The sequence below is a fragment of the Neophocaena asiaeorientalis genome, unplaced genomic scaffold, assembly GCF_003031525.2.
Source record: "Neophocaena asiaeorientalis asiaeorientalis breed wild unplaced genomic scaffold, Neophocaena_asiaeorientalis_V1.1 scaffold45, whole genome shotgun sequence".
NCBI lineage: Eukaryota > Metazoa > Chordata > Mammalia > Artiodactyla > Phocoenidae > Neophocaena > Neophocaena asiaeorientalis.
This window is the reverse complement of record NW_020174642.1, coordinates 8,295,077-8,318,795: the sequence shown is the minus strand read 5'-3', so window position 1 is coordinate 8,318,795 and position 23,719 is coordinate 8,295,077. Positions and strand designations below refer to the sequence as shown.

Sequence of the window (23,719 nt, the reverse complement as noted above, 5' to 3'; positions counted from 1 at the left end):
GGCACGCGGACCTCTCACTGTTGTGGCCTCTCCCATCGCGGAGCACAGGTTTCGGATGCGCAGGCTCAGCGGCCATGGCTCACGGGCCCAGCCGCTCCGCGGCATGCAGGATCCTCTCAGACCGGGGCATGAACCCCCGTCCCCTGCATCGGCAGGTGGACTCTCAACCACTGTGCCACCAGGGAAGCCCTGAAAAAGCCCTTCTTAATGATGCCCACTAATTGCAGGATTTACTTCACACATGTACAAGTGTAACCCAGAAAACACCAGCAAGAAGAAAGTCTGAACTGAGGTGTTTTATGAATGCTAATTAACTGAATTGTCATATGCAATGTATATTAAAAGGACACTGACTAAAACTCTGTAGGGCATTAATGTTTAATTGTGTGTTTAATACAGTGTATGTAATTTTTCTTGATATCATACACCAAAAGTACGTGACAAATTTAAGATTGTCAAATTAAAATCATGTATAAAATCCCAGATGGCCACTGACTGGGTTCAAATTTAGATGCACAGTGATATTTTATTAGTAGAAAAAAATCAAAGTGTAAAGTCTCCGGATTTAAGTGCTATCACATTAATAAATCACAGCAAGTAAAAAATAAAACCAATGTTGTCCTCAGTGGGAGGGAGGGAAGGGGAAGAACTATATATTTTTTTAAATAATGCAAAATTGATCTGGAATTTCAAATAACTTGAAGTCAGGAGATTTCAGGGCATTTTTGGAGATAGACACTATACGATGACTCTGAAGAGATGAATCCATTTTTCATGGCTCTGGTTTAATATATCAGGCTTCTCTTGGAGGAAAAGAGAAGGACATTTTATGAGAAAGTTTCTATATAATTTGGATAACCTTTCTAAACTTCTTCAGTATTGCTGTCTGCAGAGCTAATCCAAAATATTACTGAGGCCCATTGATTAGAAGTATGTATTTCAAACCTTGTATGACTATTCAAGTTTTTGTGATGTCACTCAATGGCACTCCTTTGAGTTCAGAGCTGAGTGTGTGTGTGTGTGTGTGTGTGTGTGTGTGTGTGTGTGTGGCGTCTTGAGCAGGGGAGTACGTGAAGTAGTGGACATTTTTGCAGTTTTTTTTTCCCACTAGCCAGGCTTCCTCTCCCCCTTTCATATCGCTGAGAACTGAAAAGCTAAGTGGGTGCCATTTACCTTTCTCACTTGAACCATGGCTGAAATTTAGAGTAAAATAATGCATGGATCCTTAGTAAGTTCACAGAAGATTTCGATTAGTGGTGAGCAACTCAGAAATGTAAGGAATCGGTGAGGGAATGAGGAAATAAATCCAAGTAGAAATGTGGTTGAATTTTCTTTAAATAATGGGATGATTCTCTTCTATCTCTTTAGCCCAGGATTTCAACTAAATAGACATTTTGACAGAAGTGAATTACGTATTTTGTCAACCTGAAACACTTATTTAATAAATGGCTGTTAAAAAATCATTTGGTAAATGACTGTTACAGAAGACTGAAGATGTGAACAACTAATTCTTGTTTTCTAAAAACTGTTTCCTCCCTAGTTCCACCAGATCAGCCTCGGCTTACAGTTTCCAAAACCACCTCTTCCTCCATCACCCTTTCATGGCTTCCTGGGGACAACGGGGGCAGTTCTATCAGAGGTAATGAGAGATAGGTGGCCCACAACAGCTGATTCATTGTCATCATCCACGGGCAGATAAGTGACACATATTTATCAAGTAACCGTTATGTGTTAGTTTCTTTCTCCCCCAAACTCATCGTATAATTAATTCTTCCATTACCTATGCAAAAAACCACACATCTACTTTTATGGTATTTGTTGAAACTCACCCATTCATCCAAGGAATCCCATTCATGAGTATCATGCATGCAATATGAGTGACATATTAACACATGCAAAAAAAAAGAAAGAAAAAAAAATGTGGTCATCTCTTCCCCCAAGATGCTGCACTGTGCTTCTTCCCCATGTTGTCAGCGCTGTACCATCCATTCAGGTACTCAGTGCGTCAGTTAAGTAACCACAGTGACTGTTCTGACTTAGAAAGTACTGAAAGATGGGAAGCGGTCTATTTGCACAAAGCTTTTGCAATTAGCACAGAGTAGCAAAGAATTAAGGGAGTTTCTACTGAAGGAATGAGTTAGCGTAATGATCCCAGCCTAAGTGGCATTGGGAGAACATTCTGAGCAAGTTGTAGACTAAGGGGAGGGAGAGAGCCCAGAGGAGACCGAGGTTGCACGGGGTTAAGGAGCCGCGGGACAAAAGGGGTCGTAGAAGCAGGTGGGAAAGGATAACGGATAGAGTTCTGCCGGCAGAGGACATCCTTCTTCTGAGAGAGGAGGAAGGCGAGAAGACAACAGGAAATACAGGGGCATCTTAGGGTGAGGCCAGTGGTGTCTGGAGCCATCTCCCTCCAGCCCATGAGAGCACGTTGCCGCCCCTCTTCCCAACTTTGCCCTCGGTGACCACAGCCCGGCTGGGGATATTTACACACTGCAGAAATCAGAAATGCTACCCATCAAGGCTTTTTTTTTTTTTTTCCCCAAGAGCCAGTTGTTAAACATTGATTAGCACTCCACTGGGCAAAGGGGAAGATCTTTCTTTTTTTAGCGAAGAGAAAGGTGAGATTATTTTTTTTGAATAATTGGATGATTAGGGGTGAGGATGTGTTTGTGGGCTTGAGGAGAGGGAAAAATTTGTAACAGCTGCCGTGGGAAATGCACAGGGAGTCATTAATCGAGAAACAAAGCCATTGCTAAGCGTGAGCAAGGCCCCAGCTGCAGAGGAATGGCACAAAGTGTAGGGGTCACAGTTATCACGGTTTAATGAGTCGCTCGAGTGATCTCGGACAGTGGGGCAGAAAAGTGGATCACGGGTCAGCAAAGCTGGTGACCGGCAGGGTAAGTGCGGTGAGGAGTGACAAGAGTGAGTGAAACCAGGCTCCTGATTGAAATGGTCTCTACCAGAGGTTCTAGGCTAGGTGGAGAAGCATTTTATGAAAAAAAAAATGGGGCACCGAGGCAGGAGTCCAAGGGACCCTAGGACTCCAGGCTCAGAGGAAAGGAAGTCTTGGTTCTGTAAGTGTGAGATCATGGGAGAGGCAGTACAGGAAGGGTGTCGGAGCAGAAGGTCTTAGAGTTGAAGCCAACTTTAGTAATGAAGGGTTTCCAGGCAAAGGCGACCAGGGATCCTTGAAGCACAGGGGGTGGCCAAAGCTATTGACACGGGGGTTCCCATCTCCAAGAGCTAGAAAAGCTTCCTAGAAGTGGTTTAGATGAAGGAAATGAGAAGGAAAGTACAATCCCCCCGATGCGTAGGGCACCAGGGAGGTGGCGAAGTCGGGATAGGACGGGGGAGCTGACCCAGATGCATCATTCACGTATCAGACACTGAGAGAGCTGTCAGGACTGCAGATTAGGAACACAGAAGGGAAAATGAGGCTGAGGAGGGAGGAGGGACCCCAAGGCTGCAGGGGGCCAGAGGGGAGGAAGCCAGTGGGATGATACTGACCGTGGCTGCAGAAGGAGGGCATCAGAGATGGGTGATCTCATGAGAGGCACATGGAAAACACTGACTGCTACCAGCTGGGGGTTCAGAGGCTCTGTAGCGTGGGGGTGAGATGTGCTTTCGTCGCTGGTGTCAAAAATGGAATTCCATGGGCAGGAGGGAGGATGCCAGTGTGCTGGTGTAAGGACACCATGCATCAGGCAGGCCAGTCCTGGGCTGCCTGGATGTGAACATTTAGGATACAAGGACAGAGCAGACAGGATGTTTTCCCCAGGAAGGCGGCTGGGCTGACAGGGATGAAGGCATAACAGGGAGGGATGTCTCAGTGATCACAGGAGTGCAGGCTTCAGATTCTGGCGGTAGGATTTGAATCTTGCTTATAAGACCCTAGAGTGGTCACCTAACCTCTCTGGACCTCAGGCTCTTCATCAGCACTGCGGAGATCGTAATTACTAATCCACAGGGTTATGCGAGGTGATGTGAGTAATCGGCTGTGGACAATGTCTGGCACAGTCATTGTGGACTGGGAGGGCGTGGCTGAGGAGATTCCTACCCCCACTTCTAACTTACCCCTTTTTCAGAGCTTTGGTTCTCTTAAAAAGAACCCAGCTTCAGACCATGCCCATCCCCTGGCATTCGGCACGTGTGCTTGCAAGGTCAGATATTTAGAGATTCAGTATCCATTCCCTGCTGCCCAGTTACACCTTTTAAAGGGAATGGGCAGAAAGTGGTTTTATCTTCCTCGCGCTATCCAGCAATCCCACCGTAGTAACGTCTGGCGTGGCCTAAATACCTCATAGTCAATATATCATCACAGTACTTCTCCCAGCCTGGGTTCAGTTTCCTGGAGTCAGCAAGAGCTCAGGTGTTCCCTTCCAAAGATGTGCAAATTCTGAGAACGCATCCCATGCAGGGTGCAAACTTCTGATAGAAAGCAAATAACGCTCTTCGGAATATTTCTTGTTTTCTGAAGGTTACATATTGCAGTACTCTGAGGATAACAGTGAGCAGTGGGGAAGTTTTCCCATCAGCCCAAGCGAACGTTCTTACCGCCTGGAAAATCTGAAATGTGGGACTTGGTACAAGTTCACTCTTACCGCACAAAATGGAGTGGGACCCGGGCGCATAAGTGAAATCATAGAAGCGAAAACATTAGGAAAAGGTATGTAAGCCTTCTTAATTTCTAGATTTCCTGTTTTCCAAATCAAAGGGGAGACTGGAATCAGAAAAGATGCATCATACATTTACATGTTTGTGAGTTTGAACTTTATTATTCCCCAGATGGGTTTGGCAGTGTTACAGGGTATTGAAAGAGATGGCCAGTCCGTACAGAATATTCTGGTTCTCTCTTTTCATTATTTCATTTGCAGTTTAAAGGAAGAGTGTCTGCAGATATAGAAAACAGACTTATGGTCCCCAAAGGGGAAAAGTGAGGAGGAGAGATAAATTAGGAGTTTGGGATGAACAGATACACACACGACTGTACACAGAAGAGATAATCAGCAAGGACCTCCTGTAGAGCACTGGGAACTCTACTCAGGGAAAAGAATCTGAAAAATAATAGATAGATAGATGTATAACTGAATCACTTTGCTGAAACTAGCGCAACGTTGAACATCAACTATACTTCAATAAAAATAAATAAATATATTAAAAAAAGAGTGTCGTTTGAAAATCAAGGGCTTTGGTGCCAACAGAAAGTTCCCAGGCTGAGTAGTCGTGAAATGCGCTCTTTGCCCTCTCACCTTCTTCTGGGGTGACCTTCTCCCTTAGTCTCCTCACCCCCTTCCACCTATAACTGTCAGATCGCCTCACAGGCCCCACTTTCCAGGTGAGAAGTCACCGGGGTAGACTGTGAACCTTGAGTGTGAGTCGGTTTTTCCTCTGAAAATGGACCTTCAGGGAGGCGAACCCCAGGGCAGTGATGTTCAGGGGTGAAATTTGCAGCTCAGAAACACCAGCAGGAGGGAGGGACATGGCTGCACGTGAGTGCACGTGATGGGGCGGGGAGAGGGTCTTCGTAGGTTTCCTCACTGCTGACTCTCATCCAGTGGTGTGGACGGGATGGCAGGAGAGCAAGAGATTCGAAAGTGAAGGCGTTATTTGGATGCGGCACCTGAGTTTTGGATGACGTGTACCAGGGTTCAGATGATGAGGGGTTGATTTATGCAGAAATATATACCCACTGGGTCCCTGGGCTCCAGTGTGAGCCACTTGGATAGCAAGGATGCCTGTGGGTACTTCCCAAATCCAAGTCTGACTTCTCTTGAGTCAGGTCCCTGAATGGACACGGGTCAGCCCAGCACATCACAGTGGTTCCTTCAAAACCACTCAAGGCGGATCAGTCCCTCAGAGCTACCCGGAGGCTGCATCCTGGGCTTAAGTTCTCGGTTTTGTCTACTAAATAAAACATAATTCTCAACTTTAAAAAATAACACTCAAGGAAGCGCATACATGAGAATAGCTTTGTCCTTCAGGGAACTAACGCTAAGATTCACAAAAACAACCTCTACCCACCCAGAGTTCCCTTTCACACCTGGGGAACATGAGTCTGTAAGATCCCTATAAATAGTGGCCAAGCAGCCCGTTACCCAGACTTGGACTGAGCCCCTCGCCTGTGACGAAAGCAGCCCAAGGGAAACGTGGGACGCCTCTGTGCCCTCTCCCGCAGAGCCCCAGTTCTCGAAGGAGCAGGAACTCTTCGCCAGCATCAACACCACACGCGTGAGGCTGAACCTCATCGGCTGGAATGACGGCGGCTGCCCCATCACCTCCTTCACACTCGAGTACAGACCCTTCGGGACCACGGTCTGGACCACGGCTCAGCGGACCTCGCTCTCCAAGTCATACATCCTGTACGACCTGCAGGAAGCCACGTGGTATGAGCTGCAGATGAGGGCGTGCAACAGCGCTGGCTGTGCCGAGAAGCAGGCCAACTTCGCCACGCTCAACTACGATGGCAGTAAGCTGGCCGGCTGGCCTCCCTTCTGCGTCTTGGGATGTGTGCCCCTGCTCGCCGTCCCTCCCCCATCTGACATCCATCCTCGGCACAGTGGGGCTCGTGCCCGCCGATCCCCTTAGGCTTTGGGGCCTTTCAGTCTGCTGCCCCCAGGGCTCCCTAGACCAGGTACCCACGTGACCTTGGCCATGTTCCAGGAAGGAGGGACGGAGGGCCCGCAGGCAGCTCGTTAGGGAGTCTCGGGGCAGGAGTGAATTCTCCTGGGGCTGAAGCCTTCTGTGCCACGTGGTTGTGTGCTTGGTCATGACTGTGAGCTAACATTGCTTTTGTTGTCTCCCTCCCCTCCTCCCACCCCATCCCAATCCACATAACAGCTTTCTTTTTTGCTCTCATTTAGCCCTTCAACTGCATGTGCAAAAACAGTCTTCCATCAGTAAAGGAGCTTATGTTAGTCTCTGAGCAGAAATAGAGGCACTGATGGAAATAGAATAATGTCATGGGATGTTAGTAGACACACACACACACACACACACACACACACATATGCACACATGCATGCAATTGGCATGGGCTTTCTGAAAACCAGGTGAGGTATCTTGTGACGTTTAGTTGACTGAAAATAAGTGATAGAAATTTTTATCCTTTTTTGCTCCAACTAGTATAAGGGCCATTTCTTGATGTTGAACAAATGCCAAGCCCAGTGAAGCTAAAGGGTGGCGTGACATTGACTGTTCTGCAGTCAGGAAACTTCAGAAAGTCCTAACTGGCAGCAAGTTGATGCTGATTTCTGCAGCCTTGCAGTGATTTTCACTCGGGGAAAGGCAGGGTTGAATTAGGTGCTGTGATTACAGGGTAAAACTGGCCACCATTCATCAGACAGTTTGGAGCTCCGGGCTTAGCTCCCTCAGAGACCCTGTCCAGTGTCCATCAGTCGGGTTGGACCACAGTGCTGATGACTTACCCAAAAAGTCTGTGCCAGAGCTAACACCCCAATACTCTGTTCTTCGCTAGACAGGCTGAGGGGTGTTCGCTCCTCTGCTTACGTGCACTTGGGATCTCGCTTAATCAATACTCTGGCAGGAACTTCCCTGGAGTGCAGGTTATCCTCTTCTAAGAAAAGAGTGTACGTAAACCCAAGGACCCTCGGACACGACCAAAGGATGCTCCAGAGGTGTTGTAGACGTGGCTCCTCCCTTTGCCATTTTCTCCTGGACTGTCCTGGCCAGCCGAGGGCTTGTTCCTCCCACCCTGGCACACTGTAAACCCACCCCTGAGTCTCCCACCAAGGTCGTCTCCCCACAGATCCCTCCTCAGCCAGAGCCCAGGGTCGCCCACAGCATTTAGGGCCTGGGTGGGGTGAAGGCAGGAAGGTGCCAAGGTGGGAGTCCTGGTGCTGGTTACACCAGCCTGGGCCCGGCAGCTCCTGAGGCACCTGGTCCAGCTCCCGGACAGTGAGGCTTCTCTTCAAAAGCTCTGATCCTCGTGGGCTACGTCTTTCTAACCTTCTAGCCTCAATCACAAGCGACTTCACTCCAAGAGGTCCCGTCACAGAGCACCAGCCACCGCAGAGCAGTGTGGACAACTTGCTTTCTCCTCCAACACGGTTTCATTCTTTGATCTGACAAAATAAAGGACTTCAACACTGACCATTTTCCCTAGCATGTAAGGGCTCCCCAAAGCCCTTTGCTAGCAGGGTACACACTTGGGCAGGGAGTATATTTCTTACTTTAGATGATTGATGTCCATTAATTGCCTTACGACTATCACGCTGTGATGCCCAGCTTCTTCGTAATCTGTGTGGTCCAGAGCACGGGGCTTCAAGGTGCACATCCGTGACAGGTTCACAGCTAATCATTTAATTAGAAACCACTCGCATGCAACATTTGAAACTGTCCTTCTAACTTACAAAGTGCTCTGCAGATCTTAAATATTTGTCTTCGAAAAGAAATATTCTCACTTTATCCAAGATCTTAGATTAAGTCACGAAAAAGTCCTGGGAGCTACATTTAAAATTTTCTGAAATCTGAAATAATCTTGTTACACTAGAAATAAGAATACATATGTATATTTTCCTTGAAAAAAGGTTTCCTTTTTTTTTGAACTAAGCTTGTGGATATAAAGCTTTAATATCCTTTTTGTCACTTCTGCCTGAAGAATTTTTTTTCATTTTAGGAACGACAAATGTTGACCATTAGCTTTATATCTATCAATACCAGTCAGATTTCAGATCCGCCCGTGGCTTTATTTGACTCTTTCTTCTGCCATTTCCTCAGCCAAATGTTTCCACTGGTCCTGTGTCATCTTGGTTTTGCAGGCCCATCCTCACCTGCATCCCCTTACGTGCCTCTTATGTGGGTTCTGAGCATTTGCAGACTTGGGTTTGCAGCCAAAGCACTCTATATCAAGTTGCAAGAATGATCTTCTTGGCCTTAGCCGATAGCAAAGGGACCCGTCATTCTATTGTCCCTGCTATACTCACTAAATGCAGGACAAGACTCTTTTTGCTCAGAGGGAAATTGCATTATTTTTGCATTATTTTTCCTGAATCACTGACTTCCTGGTCCTTGTTTTACATGGAAGATACAGTGGACTGGAGCATCTTACATAATGGTCGGTGCCAAAACGCAGGCCCCATAAAATGTGGATGCCTGTGTTTGAATCTCTGCACCCATTGTATTAAAGCCTCTGAGCAGAAGGCAGCTTAACGCAGCTCAGAGTTCAGTCTGCTTAGGTGTTTCCTTGTAATTCTAAATAATCTGAATTTCACAGCTTTATGTGGGCCAATAAGTAGCTTTTGCTTTAGAGACTTGGATGGCTCCCCTTTGAAGAGTTGGTTTTACTCTTATACCCGGAAATAGTTTTAGAAGTAAATTTGGCCTTACACCCGTGATAAAAAGCAAGTGAATAACCAAACAGAAAGAGATTTTAAGCTCCTTTAAGCAGGCTCATCTGGTACCGTCTCCCCACAGACTCCCTTCTGTCCACTTGCCAAACCCATTGTTCCTTCTCTGATGTGCAGCTTTTCAAACAGCCCCTCTCAATTGTGCTCTGGGTGACGCTCAACTCCACGGAAGTGTGTGTGGCTCTTTTAAGCGCCCAGCCTGGACCTCATGCTTTCAAGTGTCTGCACCCAGCAGTACGTTGCCAAATGAAGTCCCTGTCCAAAAAACAAGGTGCTCTGCCCTTCGCGCACACTCTGGTTCGACGTTCCGTAGAGTAAGCGTAGGAGGGGAGCGAGGCAGGAAAGGAATGAACGAGGACTCAGAGGGAGCGTTCCTCTCATCCCCATCACCGCGGACGCCCTCGCTCACTCGCGCGGTTCTGGTAACCCGTCATCCCTAAAAACTCCGCCATGCTGTCGTCATTAACTGCCGCCTAACATCATGGCCCTGCTTTCAGGTACAGTCCCTCCACTCATTAAGTCAGTTGTCCAAAGCGATGAAGGGCTGGCGACCAATGAAGGGCTCAAGATGCTGGTGACCATCTCCTGTATCCTGGTGGGCTTGCTGCTGCTGTTCGTACTCCTGCTGGTGGTTCGGAGGAGGAGACGGGAGCAGAGGCTGAAGAGGCTGAGAGGTGAGTGGAGGCTCGGCCGTCCCCCCCCACAAAGCAGGACAGACGGCTGGCTAGGAGGGAATCGGCCCCGTGGAGTGCCTTACCCTCTCTGCGCCAGGTTCCCCGCGCTGCCTGCTTCTGTGACCTGTGATGTGCCGGCAGCAGGACGGCGGGGCCTCACACGCAAGTCATGCAAATGTTACGACTCAGAAGTTGAGTGAAAGCCAACCTCTTTCACGTCTCCAGCAAGGCAGGCAAAGAGAATGACTTTCACGAGGGTTTGCCAACCCCACTCTTTAATGTTGAGCCGCCACAGCAAGGCCACCAATTACGGCCTCCTTTATTTTTATTTTATTTTATTTTTAACATCTTTATCGGAGTATGATTGCTTTACAAGGATGAGTTAGTTTCTGCTGTATCGCAAAGTGAATCAGCTATACATATATATATATATCCCCATATCTCCTCCCTCTTGTGTCTCCCTCCCACCCTCCCTATCCCACCCCTCTAGGTGGTCACAATGCACGGAGCTGATCTCCCTGTGCTATGTGGCTGCTTCCCACTAGCTATCTATTTTACATTTGGTAGTGTATATGTGTCCATGCCTCTCTCTCACTTCGTCCCAGCTTACCCTTCCCCCTCCCGGTGTCCTCAAGTCCATTCTCTACGTCTGCGTCTTTATTCCTGTCCTGCCCCTAGATTCTTCAGAACCTTTTTTTTTTTTTAGATTCCATATACACGTGTTAGCATACGGTATTTGTTTTTCTCTTTCTGACTTACTTCACTCTGTATGACAGACTCTAGGTCCATCCACTTCACTACAAGTAACTCAATTTCGTTTATTTTCGTTATTTTACAAATGGACAAATAAGTCCATTTGTATCTTTTTTTTTTCTAGATTCCACATATAAGTGATACAGTATAATATTTGTCTTTCTCTGTCTGACTAGTATGATCATCTCTAGGTCTATCCCGGTTGTTGTAAGTGGCATCATTTCATTCTTTTTATGGCTGAGTAATATTCCATTGTATATATGTGCCACATCTTCTTTATCCATTCATCTGTCAATGGGCACTTAGGTTGCTTCCATGTCCTGCCTATTGTAAATAGAGCTGCAATGAACTTTGCGGTACATGACTCTTTTCGAATTGTGGTTTTTCTCAGGGTATCCTTTAAAAAGACCTTCCAGATTGGTTCTGGAAATGAGAACTATTTTATTGCCAGGAAATGGAAATTGAGGGCTTACGGTCCTGGGAAAGCGTTGTGAGGCAGGAAACACACACTTCACTGAATGAGAAATCAGAGCTGAAGCTTGGTTTAAGAGTTTTGTTTTAACTAAGAAAAAAAAAGAAGGAAAGAATGGAAGATGAGATCTTGGACCAGATGGGAGCCTTTGTCAGCAGCACCGTTATTCCCATGTCTGGCTCTGTAGATTCTGTGCTACAGGGCTCTTCCAGCTTCTGGCCAACAGCCCTACCTACCCTGGCTGTGCAGTGTGAGGCCAATGAGTTCTTTCCTATGCAAAGCCCTGTGCAGGACAGTGCTCTGAGTCCCTCCTCTTTACCTGTCAGGGTATTTAACCACGTCGCTTCTTGGTAAAATGTATATATAAGCTGCCTGCATTTTAATATCAGTGCAGTGAGGAGTATGCAACATCCCATGTATTCTTCAAAGTTGCATTTGAGGAACAGGCCTGGAAGCCCTGTCCCTATTCTACATCTGGGATATCCCCAAGCCTGGCTGGTAGACTTGGAAAACATTGACCACTTGTGTAAATGCTTGATTTGACTGTAGTCCAGTTAGAACAGCAGAACATGGGGACATTTTCACCTGTCTTCAGGTAGCCAGAGCACTCCTTTTGATGGGACTCTAACCCATTTTACTATCAATGTGCTTCTAGTTGGCCAACAAATTAAAATATCTGAAGTACATGGCACTCCATCTGCACACTTTAATAGTTCTTCCGTTTACACCTTCTGTAGCCCAATAATTCAGATGAACCGTCAATCTCATTGAAATATTCTTTCTAAATCACCTTCTCCACTTACCTTTTAATTTTGCAGATTCTCTTGAGTGAGTCCTATATCCTAAGGGCCGTGCTAGGTGCTCGATGTACAAGATGAAAAGAAAGAGCCTTCTGAACTTTAGGTTTAGTGTATGAGGCAGACGTACAGGCAGGTACCAGGAAAAGAGCCAAAATGTCACGAATGCTAAAACAAACAAATCCTACCTAAGCATAAAAGAGGAGGTGATTCATCACAGCTAGGGAGGATGGGGGGGGCATTCAAGAGCTACAGAAAACAGCACTACAAAAACATAATGTTCTAATCTATTGAGAAATTCAATATCAGGTGAGCTGTGCTGGATTCCATTCACAAGTGTTCGTGATTAAAATATCAAAAGGGGGCTTCCCTGGTGGCACGGTGGTTGGGAGTCCCCCTGCCAATGCACGGGGCGCGGGTTCGTGCCCGGGTCTGGGAAGATCCCACATGCCTCGGAGTGAGGTCCGAGTACCGCAAAAAAAAAAAAAAATATACCAAAAGGACTTTATTTTTATAACCCCTCTTTCACCGAAAACAGAAACCCATTGTGTGGACTTCAGGGACATCGTTATAGAGGTACCAGGGTGGCGTGTTTTTGTTGCATTTAGACAGCCATGTCTAACTGGCTGCACTTAGAGGGCTATGAATTGCCCATATAACGTTCTTAAAAATCAATGGTAACATTTTCTAATCCATCATTTCTATTTGATGACAAGCGTTTGGCAGCAAATGAGTTAAACGTTGAGGAAATCCTTCCCAGCATCTTCCACCCTCTCCCAAATTCACCTTTTCTTTTTGCCCCTGGTCCCCATTGCTTACTTTTACCTCCCCAACTATTGTTTGATTTTCCTCTTCTACTTATGACTTAAGCACCTCAACTTCATTCTGCTTTACCAAGAGTAAGGAAAAGATGCTAAAGATGTTGCTGACTCTTCCTGGTGTATTTGAGTTAGACTGATGACAGGTGCGACATCCTTCCTTTTTGTTCTTAATAGTCCCTTGTAATTTAGTTATTGCTTTGCAAGGCCTCTGTCCAGAAAATATCCTGGGCTGGCATTTTTATTGTCGGCATCTCTGCTATTTGACACCACTATTTTGTAGCTGGTCTTCATAAAGAAAGCAATACATTACATTAGCGAGTCCAGCCTTTCATTCCCCAGAAATGGTTTTGCTTTCTTTGTGCCAGAGAAGAGATAGAGCCAGCACAAAGGTTTCAGTGGGATGAAAATAAGTGCTGTGGAAAAGAAGATGTATTCATGGGAGATGCTGAGAAGCAAAGTATTCCAGAGAAGTAGCTTGCAGGGCATAAAGGTATCTGCAGTCTTGCATTTTACGTGCTTAATAAAAGCTTCCAAATCAAGAGTCTGACAAGAGGGCAGCAAGAAGGCAAAATGATCGGACACCTAATTCCATCGCCTTCCAAATGGCAAGTTTTACTTTGGATGCACTGAAATATTTAATTCAACACACCCTCATTGATTATCTACCACATGCCAGGTGTAACATTTTTTTAAAACCAACAGTAAAATTTTCTTATTAACCATTTCTATTTGATCACAAGATTTTGGCTATGTCCTAGAGAGAAAAAAAGGTTACTAAGATTCTGTCCTAGAATGGTCAGCAAAGGCTTTCAAGGGACAGACTCATCTTTCTTTAACATTGAAAACTGTGTCATAAAAGGGCAGAGCAAGTGACTAGGGCTGTTAAGGGGGAAATCAGTGAAAGGCCAGACATTGCCCCCAAAAGATCTTTGTCTTTTAGGCCTGAAGGGCCCTTGAAATGTTATGTTAATTAATAACACAAAATGTTTCCAATTCTCTCATGAAAAGAAAGCACAGCCACAGAGTTTACGGTAGTAGGTGCCTATCTATTAAACAGAGTTCATAAGTAGAATCATCCAGTTACTACCTGACCCACATAAGGCACAGATCCTATCCCTGGGTTAGAATCAGTTCAAATATATTTACAGATTGAATGGCTTCATACAATATTTTATAGTGTAAAATAAGGACATTTCTAATAATATGTCAAAGTTGCCCGAGCAACTACTGATCAGGATCAAAACTGGAAATAAATCTGGATTATAGGAAAATACTGTAGGGTCCCTAATGAACACTGTAAGGTCAACTCCCTGTCATAGACCTTGTTTGATTGCTAGATGGTACTCAATCTTTTTAAGCAGGTTTGTTTCACCGTATAGACAAGCAACCTAGTGAATGCTCCATACGTAAATGTGCTTTTATGTAAAAATCCAAAAAAAAAAAGAAAGAAAGAAAATGGGACTCAAGCAATTTAGCCAACCTATATTCTTCCTTCCTGAGCGCTTGACTAATTTTAGAGCCTAGTGACCTCCTAAAGTCTAAATTGTCTTCAAGTGCTACATTTTTTTAACAATCTGTAACCTTATCCAGGAGTTCAGAAGCCACATTTTGCTTTAAGTCACGCCCTGATTTTCCCCCACCGCTAGATCCTTTGAAGTGCAAGGTTATAAAATAAATCACCATGATCCCAGCAGACACAACCTTATAAAACTTTGATTCCCATGTCAAGCAAACAGGTCCAGGATCACTAAAAGCTTCCCCCTCTAGTATGAGTTTACCCAAGAGGATGCAAAGCACCAACCCGTATGGGTCAACGGGCAGCGTCAAGCCAAAAAGCTACTTCCAAGACTTCAAAGAAGCCAAAGATAAAAATCAGTGTATGACAGAAAACTTGACCATGTTTCCGTGGCAAAATGGCCTTCTTCCGTTGAACAGAAGCCTATTTATTACTTTAAGCTTGCTTTAAAGTGCATTAACACTCTAAGGCCCATTAGTTCCAGGAGGCCGTTCTCAGAGAGAACGTGACCTTGGAGCCCTCCACAGGCACAGCTGAAGGGGTGGGCCACGACTGTTTAATATTCCATTAATCTGCCCTGCAAATGAGCTAAATCTCTCCTCATCTGTAAGACCAAAGCTTAGCTTGAACTTCAATAATGTAAAGGAAGAAAGGTGTGCATCTAGGAGTGCGAAGACCTTGGACTCAAGGTAGACTTGCGTAAAGATGGTCGTGGCACTGATGCATTGAGTCCTACGTATGCAAAGGGTCTCCGGTGCTCCATAGTGAAGGGGTGGGAGGTAGGCACCCGCAGAGACTTCATTGCCTAGCTCATAAATGCCCAGTTTGGGGCTTAGATGGGATCAGAAGCCTCTACTCTGAAACTTTAGTTCTCAGGTTTGCGTTTTCTTCCTTCCTTCCTCTCGTTTTTCCTTTTGACCTTCATTTTAAAAAACTTGTCCTTTCAAAACTTCAAATGTGTTATGGCAGAACTAAATTTTTAAAAAGGGGTTTCTGTGTCTGAGTGTGGAGAAACAAAGGAACAGTGGGATGGCAGCAGGGCCAGGCCAAGTGCAGCCATGGAGTGAGGGACGGGGTGGGGGGGCGCAGGAGAAGGATGGGGAGAGTTGGGGTCACCCTGGGCTTTGCCCTCTGCCCACGTGCTCTGTTTCTTCCGTGTTTGTATGTGCAACTTTCTGAGATGGCAAGTCTATACAGTTTTCTTTCTGGGATATATATTTTGTCATGATTTTGGAATCAGCTTTCATTTGAGCTGATGATCAGGAGTCCTCTTTGCGACCTTGTAAAAATGTAAATGCAGGTTTTATAGCCCTTAGGAATATAGCTACTTTATGAGACCCCTTTAAATTCCACAGAAAGCAGGGATTGTTGCGAGGGAGCTTGCCAATAAGAGCTTTTGAGAGATGGTAAAGCAGGGGGACATCTGCTGCCGCCAAATTGGTTTTTATGTTTTTGTGGGTGTGTGCTAGTGACTGCTCAGTAGAGGTATGAACCAAAGCAGATGCCATTCACTCAACTAGAACTTCTTCGGAGATGAAAATGTAACGATGTGGCGATGAATGAGAGTCGTCCTTTCTAAAGAAACATTAGCGTATGCACTCAGGACTGCCACAGCTGCAATGTTGGAGGCCCATGCTGCCTTGTTAATAAGAACCCCTCATGCCACGTACAGACCCCACAGGAGCGATGGTCCACAAAGAACACGGAACCCGGGAGACCACACTGCGAGGCTCTTCATCCAGCCGAGGTGCCTCTTCACAAGAACTGACTGAACCGTGTATTCATTGACAGAGTGCTAGCACTTTCCATGTTTTCTCTCTTCTTCCTTTTCCATAAGGCTTTACTATACTCTATCTTGCTTTAGTGTCTTAATAGCTGTGCAAATAGGTGCAAATAAACTTGACACTGTTATGCTCTATTTTACTGACATGAAAACTGAAGGGAACTTGGAAATCACACATCAGTTAGGGAAGAATTAGCAGGAGAGCCGAAATCACTGTTGTCTACCCAGTTCTCTTCCTGTGAAACTTCTTCAGCTTTGGAACATTCAAGAAAGAAAGCCTGTCACATCCATATTAAGCTAGTTTAAAAAGATGTATCAAAGAAACGTAGAATTAAAAGATATATTAACACAGAATCAATAGTGACTTTATAATTTTATATTTGCCCATCAAAAATATTTGGTTTATTTATTTTTTATCTCTATATTCGCTACCACTCAGGCTCCCCTATATTTTAAAAAAAAAGGATTCCTTCTTGTTTGCCTATCTTCTAACCTGCTGCCCTTCTTTCCATTTCTTTTCCCCACTGAACTCTTGAAAGAGTCTTTGATACTCAACTATTTACACTGAGTCTCACCAGCTCCCAAATCCTCAGTCTCACTGCTCTCCCCACCACTCAAATGAAAGTGCTCTCCTAAAGGCAGGTGACCAATTACCTTCTGATCCCCAAATTCTCCTTTCATTATCATCTTCTAGCCCTCTTTGCACATTCACAGTGCTAGCACATGTTATTTTTTTGAAACTGCTTTTTTCCATCTTTCAATATCACTAGGCTACCCTGGTAGTGTTTCTCCACCATCTCCCCACCCGAAAGATGAAGAGCTGAGCACAAAGCCCAGGATGGGCACAGAGAAGTAGCCGGGGCTTCAGCAAAGGTGTCACAAAGTCTAAAAATCTCAGACTGAGCTGAAATTGGTGGAAAAAAGTGGCAGACAACACAAAAGGCTGTTGAGCTGTGTTGGGCAAGAAGAAGATGACTTGAGATGATGTTCTCATCTTAACAGATGGCAGGTAGCAGAAGAAGGACTCAACATCTGTCTTACTTTGATGTGAACCAAGAGGAGAACTATTCAGACCAGAAAATGTGGGACAAGAATTATAAAAAAGGAAGAAAGGGAGAGAGGAAGGGGGAGGGGGATTAAGAGAAAGGAAGGGGGGTGTAAGGGAGGGAAAAAAGAGGGAAGGAGAGAGGAAGGGAAGAAAGGAAGGATGGAAGTGGGGAAGGAAGGAAGGAGGGAAAGAAGGAAGGGAGGGAGGGAGGAAGGAAGGAAGGAGGGAGGGAAGGAAGGAAGGGGGAAATGTCTTTCATAAAAGAGAGACCCAAGTAAGGAATTACCTAGAAATTATGCCACCTGAGGAGTGGTCAAGAAAATTAGAGAATTCAACCTAGAAAAGACAACACTGAAGCCGAGCTACTTGGGCGTGGCACTACCTGGAAATATTCGAATGGTTTTTTCAACGTTTCCAGAAGGTGTCGTTGTTATATCCAGATAGAAATTACACCAAGGGATTTCAACACAAGAAAAGGAAGGTGTCTCTCGTGATTAATTGTATCCTCAGGAAAAATTGTATGTGGCTTTACTGTTCCAGTGACTGGGCTGAGCCTGGAGATAAGGGCAAAAGGGCCAATAGAGAGACAATATGAAAACAGGAAGTTACAATGAAAGGTGCAAAGGCTGTGCTGAACAGATGCAGAGAGGTTAGACGGTGCAGATGTCCTTGGAAGCCCAGGAAACCAGAACACCAGCTTCACCCGCCGGGCTTGGGAGGGTGTACAGAGCAAGTCACGTCTGTCTGGAGGGGTGGGGACAAAGCCCCATCTCCAAGGGCCTCAGAGGAACAAAGTCACGGGGGTCTCGGCAGAAAATGCAAGAGCAGGAAACTCAGAGACAGGGTTGGTGGACCGAAGTAAGAGGCAACCGAGCTGGAAAGACCGCTGAGGCCAGCATGGGCGGCTGGTGCCCTGAGCTGAGGATTCCTGTTGGTAGGGAGGTTCCTTTGAGAGTTTCAGAGCACAGATGCAACCCAGTGAGGGCTGTGTTTCAAATCCATCCTTCCTGCAGTGGGGATGTTTCAGATCCTTCCTGCAGTGGGGATGTCACTTAGAGGGCTGAGTCTGGAGCTGGGGAGACCAGAGAAGGAGCTGCTGACGAGGAAATGAGAATTGAACTGAGGAGAGAGAAAAGAGCCAGAGTCCCGGGGAGATGTGTTGAGTGGGGAGCCATCAACAGACGTGGGAGGCAGGTCAGCAGTGGGAAGAGAGGTCGTGCAGCAAGGGCATCGCTCCATCCCTGGAGCATCCAGCTGCTTGGCTCATTTTAACCTCTGTCCAAGGCGCTGTGGAAGGGATTCAGACATTTATTATGAGGCTGATTTGGAAAGTCTGTAATGCTCTTAAGATACCATGATTCCGTGACTTTAAATAGATTATCTTAACTTATCCCAGATTCCCTTCTCACCCCTGAACAGAAGTGTGTCCAAAATTCCATCTCTCTTTCCCCTCTCCGTGTATAAACAGAAGACTCTGAGCCCATCTCAGCCATGACATATCTCCCAGCTGGACACTGGATTCCAAATCTGTCCCCCAACTTAATGTTAATATGTCAAAGGACTCAATATGTTTGAAGCCAAACATCTCAGCCTGCGCCCAAATTGCTGCTTCCAAGTCCTTCTAGACAACTGTTTCTGTCCCTTGTGTTACCATATACCCAGCCCTGCATATCCCAAATCTTGCCATTTCCCTGGACTCCCCACGGTCCCTCTGCCTGTCCCCTCCACACGCAGTAGGTCCTTGATTCTTGTAGATGCCCCCTGTCTACTATCATGTCAACCACTCCCCGCCACCAGGCCCCTGCCCCCAGCCCCCCAACCTGGGCACTCTGCATTGTCTGATTAATGCTGTTTATGGAACCTGTACCCACTGGCCACCACCTCTGCCCTCCTTCCTCCACTTCCCCCCTTGCTTGGCCCAGGTAAAAGCTTCCAGATTATGGTCAGTGATGCAAAGTTGCATTTTCTTAGCTCCTGACCATCTTGACCATCCGCATTCCCCACCACCCCTAGAAACTTCTCTCTGTAGTCAAACTGACCGACTCCTTGCTTCCTGAAGGAGCTCAGAATTCCAACACAAGTTAATTCTGTGCCCTGGAGCACTCTTCCCATTAAATTCCACGCTTTCTTTAAGGTGGGCAGTCTTCCATCCTTTCTGACTCACCCGGCCTGACACAGTGGCCTCCAGGGTGTGTCCTCAGTCAGCTGGCATGAGACGTCTGCTCCTCTGTGTGTTCCTAAGGATACGACATGTATCCCCCTCTATGTATAAAGGACTTCGAGGACAGTGGTTAAAAAGAGTTTGAACCAACAGACATTGGTTATGATTTCCTGCTCAGCTGCAGCAAATGACTGAATGTATCCGGATCCCAGTTTCCTGGTTTCCGAAGGAGGTCACAGTAATTCCCAGGCACAGACTGATATTAAGGGGACATGGGCAAGCAGTCCTAAAGTAACCGGTGCAATCCAGATTCCTAGCATGTGCTTAATTGTGACCACAGTCCACTCGGTCCCACTCCCCAGAAGACATTCACGCCTGGTCCTTGATGCCAACTGTGCTATCCAGACCCCATCACTGTGCTTAAAACTCCACCAGCTCTCAGCTTCCTCAAAGGGGAACTCACAGAAGAAGTGAGTTTCCATGAATATAATGTTTCTCACAATTTAAGTTGAATCAGAAGGAGGAAATAGTAGCTAAGACAGAAAGGGAAAGGGATCCACTGTAAGATGATAAGCATAGGGAAGGGTAGACCAAAACGGCTTTGGGCACCTAAATATGTGGATGCAGATGCCTGCTAATTGTAGACGTGGAAAATCTGCAGTTAGAGCACGTCAGTACTGGAGGGACCTCTGTCCTCACTCATTGGATGCTGCCATCCCTTGGTGCATTGATAGAAAAAAAAAAATCATAGAAGAGAAAACTGTGATGACTAACTTCAGAAATAGAAAAAGAACGATGATTATGGCAGAACAAGGAACGCAGGTCCATTCTGAAGATGTTCGAGTAGGAGTTTCCTTCAGATTGTGAGCTGAAGTACAGTGTTTTACTCTTTGGAAATCTTTCCTCTTTTTTAGAGTATTGAACTAGCCACTGCTTGGTTGTTACATAGAACTAATTAATCCCAAGCTTCTGGCATTTTATATATGTGTATATGTATATTTACTTTGTAAGTGTTAAATCATTCAGGAAGAGAAGAAGCTCATCATATTTACTTTGTCTTTGCAGATAAATATAAAGCCATGAGCTGAGAAATTAGATGCTGTTTTGCTTTCTTTGCTTTGCCACGTGGGTGGGATAAAGGGAGCTATTTCATTTCCCAGACAGAACCCATCTGTGCGCAAAGCCGGGGCCTCGCTGCGAGGTGGGAACTGGCATGGCTGACTTGAAAAGCTGAGCTTTGACTCATGGGGTGCCTGCCCACGTGTGGCTCTTCCCGTGACAGTCCACACCTCCCAATTACAGCACTCTGCTCCCTGAAATAAAAGCAACTGCATTCAATTGTTAGCCCCCAAAGATGAAAATGCTCCAACAAATGCATCGCTTCACTGGCACTCACACAGACAGCTGAATCCATTTCCAGAAAATTCTGTTCATTGAACACTTAACATCAAGGCTTTTTAGAGAGCAATGAAAGAAAATCATAAAGAAGGGCTTTGTGTTCTAAGAAAGGAAACATTCATTTTTGTCAGGTAAGGTGTGTAAAAAGAACAAATTATATTTTAAGGGAAGTTAGAATTTCAAACCAATGCCATCAAAAAGGTTTAAAAAAATTACATCATTTTTAGGCAGGATTTCTTTTGTCAGGGGTGGTAACCAGATCTTGGTAAATAATGTCTTCAGAGAAAAGAAATAAAGAAAAGCTTTCTTTCTGTGTTTGAAATAAACATCTAAGTTTCCAGACACAGTGATATGCTGTTTATACAATTCTTTGATCAACCAAAGGGATGCGTAGCTCTGTAATAATGACTTTTTTAAGTGATCATAAGCTTTTTCATTTTGATAACAAAAAGAGTAGAATTTGTACTACATAATGAATTACTTTCAAGGTGTTAATGTTCTGACTTTTGAAAGTAAAATTGGGTTTTTGGAAAATGGCAAATGAATAGGTTGTAATATAACCTTTAGCAGATCTGAGTATTTTTGTACCTATCTTTTTATGCTACCTTTATGCGTATATGTGTATATATATGTGTGTGTGTGTGTGTGTGTGTGTGTATGTCTCATTTAGAACAGACAAGGGATCCATAAAAGTTTAGGTTATTAGCAATGATTTCGATATACAATTACATTTTAAAATGGTTATTGTCATCTGATTCTGTAGAATATTTGTCACAAATGCTTAAGTGAATGTTAATGAGTTGTTTATCTTATACTAATATCAGCTTTCTTTTCCCAGATGCAAAGAGTTTAGCTGAAATGCTCATGAGGTAAGAACAAGACCTAGCAGCCCAAATATCATGTTGAAAAGAACTTGCTTTTATGATTTCTTTTTCTTAATGACAGTCTGAAATTGATAACCCATTCTTCACTTGACATATAATTTTCATTCCAGGAAACTAAATATCCATGTAATGCTTGGTTAGAGACATAGATACCAAATAATATGCAGTTACGCACACCATAGGTAGTTTTCTTGTTGGCTGGACTCAACCAATAGAACATTTCCCATTAACCCGAGAATAATGAGGTGCATTTCAAGTAAGTAGCTTTGGTTTTGCTTTCACCAAATATGCCACTTTGAGGTCAAGCTTCCTTCCTAACAGTTAGCCAGGTGAAAGGGAATCCATGAAAGGGAATGGGTTCAAAATTGATGGCCTGATCAAGGAAGATTCTCCTTTCCTTCAGCTCCCGCTGCCCCTTTAGCACCCCTCCACCAGAGCACCCACCACCTTCTGCTGCAAATATCTATTCAGTCTGGTCTTGGAAGTCACAGGCTATTTCATCACCATGTTAGGAGAAACCAGCACTATAGTTGCCCCACTCATAACTGTTGAGTAGGTGAATGACTAGGGGTAGTAGAATAAGTAAGTTCATGTTCACAACTGTACAAGACACCCCAACCTTTGCACTTTATATTGTAATGATTAAACCAAAAGTAAAAAGAGGATAATCAGAGTCTAGGAACCAGATAAGAAAAATGTCAGGGAATTTCCTGGCGGTCCAGTGGTTAGGACTCAGCGCTTTCACTGCCAAGGCCTGGGGTTGGATCCCTGGTTGGGGAGCTAAGATCCCGCAAGCCGCAAGGCGTGGCCAAAAAGAAAAATGTCAGGGACCCTGATGGTGACCTTGACGTTGTCATTTTAGGATGACTAACGTAGGAGATAAAAGAGATGGAGTATAGGGTCTCTTCCCATCCCCTACAGCACCACAGCCGGCTTTAACTTCCTCCCTCACCTTTGCATATCAGAGTAGTACTTCATTGTTATTCACAGAGAGTCCTCTCCCATATCACCAGTATGTGTGAAGACCTAAGACAGAGGTTGAATACCGTTGGCTCATGGATTACATTTCCCACAGATGTCTTTGTTTGTCCATACTGTGTTTTAAGACAGTGTGAATTGTTGGTAACAGATATGAAGGAATCAAGAATGACTCTGAAATATTTGGTGTAAGCAATTAGATAAACATTGGTGCCATTTGCCAAGATTAGGAAGATAGATGCAGGGTATGGACTTTTTCTTTTTGTAGGGCAGAGGAAGGAGATGTGGATCAGAAAGAAAAGGCTTGTAAGGGGGCTTCCCTGGTGGCGCAGTGGTTGAGAGCCCGCCTGCCGATGCAGGGGACGCGGCTTTGTGCCCCGGTCCGGGAAGATCCCACATGCCGCGGAGCAGCTGGGCCCGGGAGCCATGGCCGCTGAGTGTGCGCGTCCGGAGCCTGTGCTCTGCAACGGGAGAGGCCACAGCAGTGAGAGGCCCGCGTACCGCAAAAAAAAAAAAAAAAAAAGGCAAGGAAAGGTCATGTTGGGGATGCTTTTTAAGCCTCCAATGAAGGTGTCAGATAGCTGGTAGCAGGAATCTGGAGCCCAGAGTAGAGCTCAGAGATGCAAATGGTCTGTAAAATGTCTCCATCTATCTAATCCCGTCACACTAGATTAAACGTACATGAGAAGATTATGAAAAGCTATATGAAATGCCTTGAGTCCATGCTCTTGTGTAAGTCTGTACTTGTTTGCTAGTGGTCACATAGAAGGCAGCCAGACACATGTGCGCTTGTATTGAACAAATCAGACAAAAATATCTGGAACGCAAATAAGCCAGAGTCATTCGATTTATAATAATTACCTATCTAATAAAGTAAATTTTCTAATGTAGTCTTAAAAATATGAAATTGCTGATGTCCTTTAAAAATCAAGACATTTCATAGAAAACTGTGGCTTTCTGACTTCTCCTGAAAGTGTTCTGCCACACGGGGCACAGCCTCGACGATCACGGGTATCTGGACCTGCGCTCGATGCCCCCTCTAGACTGGGTGTAACCTGCTCGGCCCAGG

General features: G+C 45.2%; 1 protein-coding gene across 1 annotated transcript in view; it reads left to right on the top strand.

The window, feature by feature from the left end:
- Positions 1-23,719, top strand: part of DSCAM (DS cell adhesion molecule) — a 737,093-nt gene that overhangs the window by 676,915 nt on the left and 36,459 nt on the right. Inside the window, exons 25-29 of the mRNA XM_024758431.1 lie at positions 1,541-1,639; positions 4,478-4,666; positions 6,176-6,466; positions 9,863-10,039; positions 21,627-21,657. Coding sequence (XP_024614199.1) covers positions 1,541-1,639; positions 4,478-4,666; positions 6,176-6,466; positions 9,863-10,039; positions 21,627-21,657 — 787 coding nt within the window. The remainder of the gene's footprint in view (positions 1-1,540; positions 1,640-4,477; positions 4,667-6,175; positions 6,467-9,862; positions 10,040-21,626; positions 21,658-23,719) is intronic.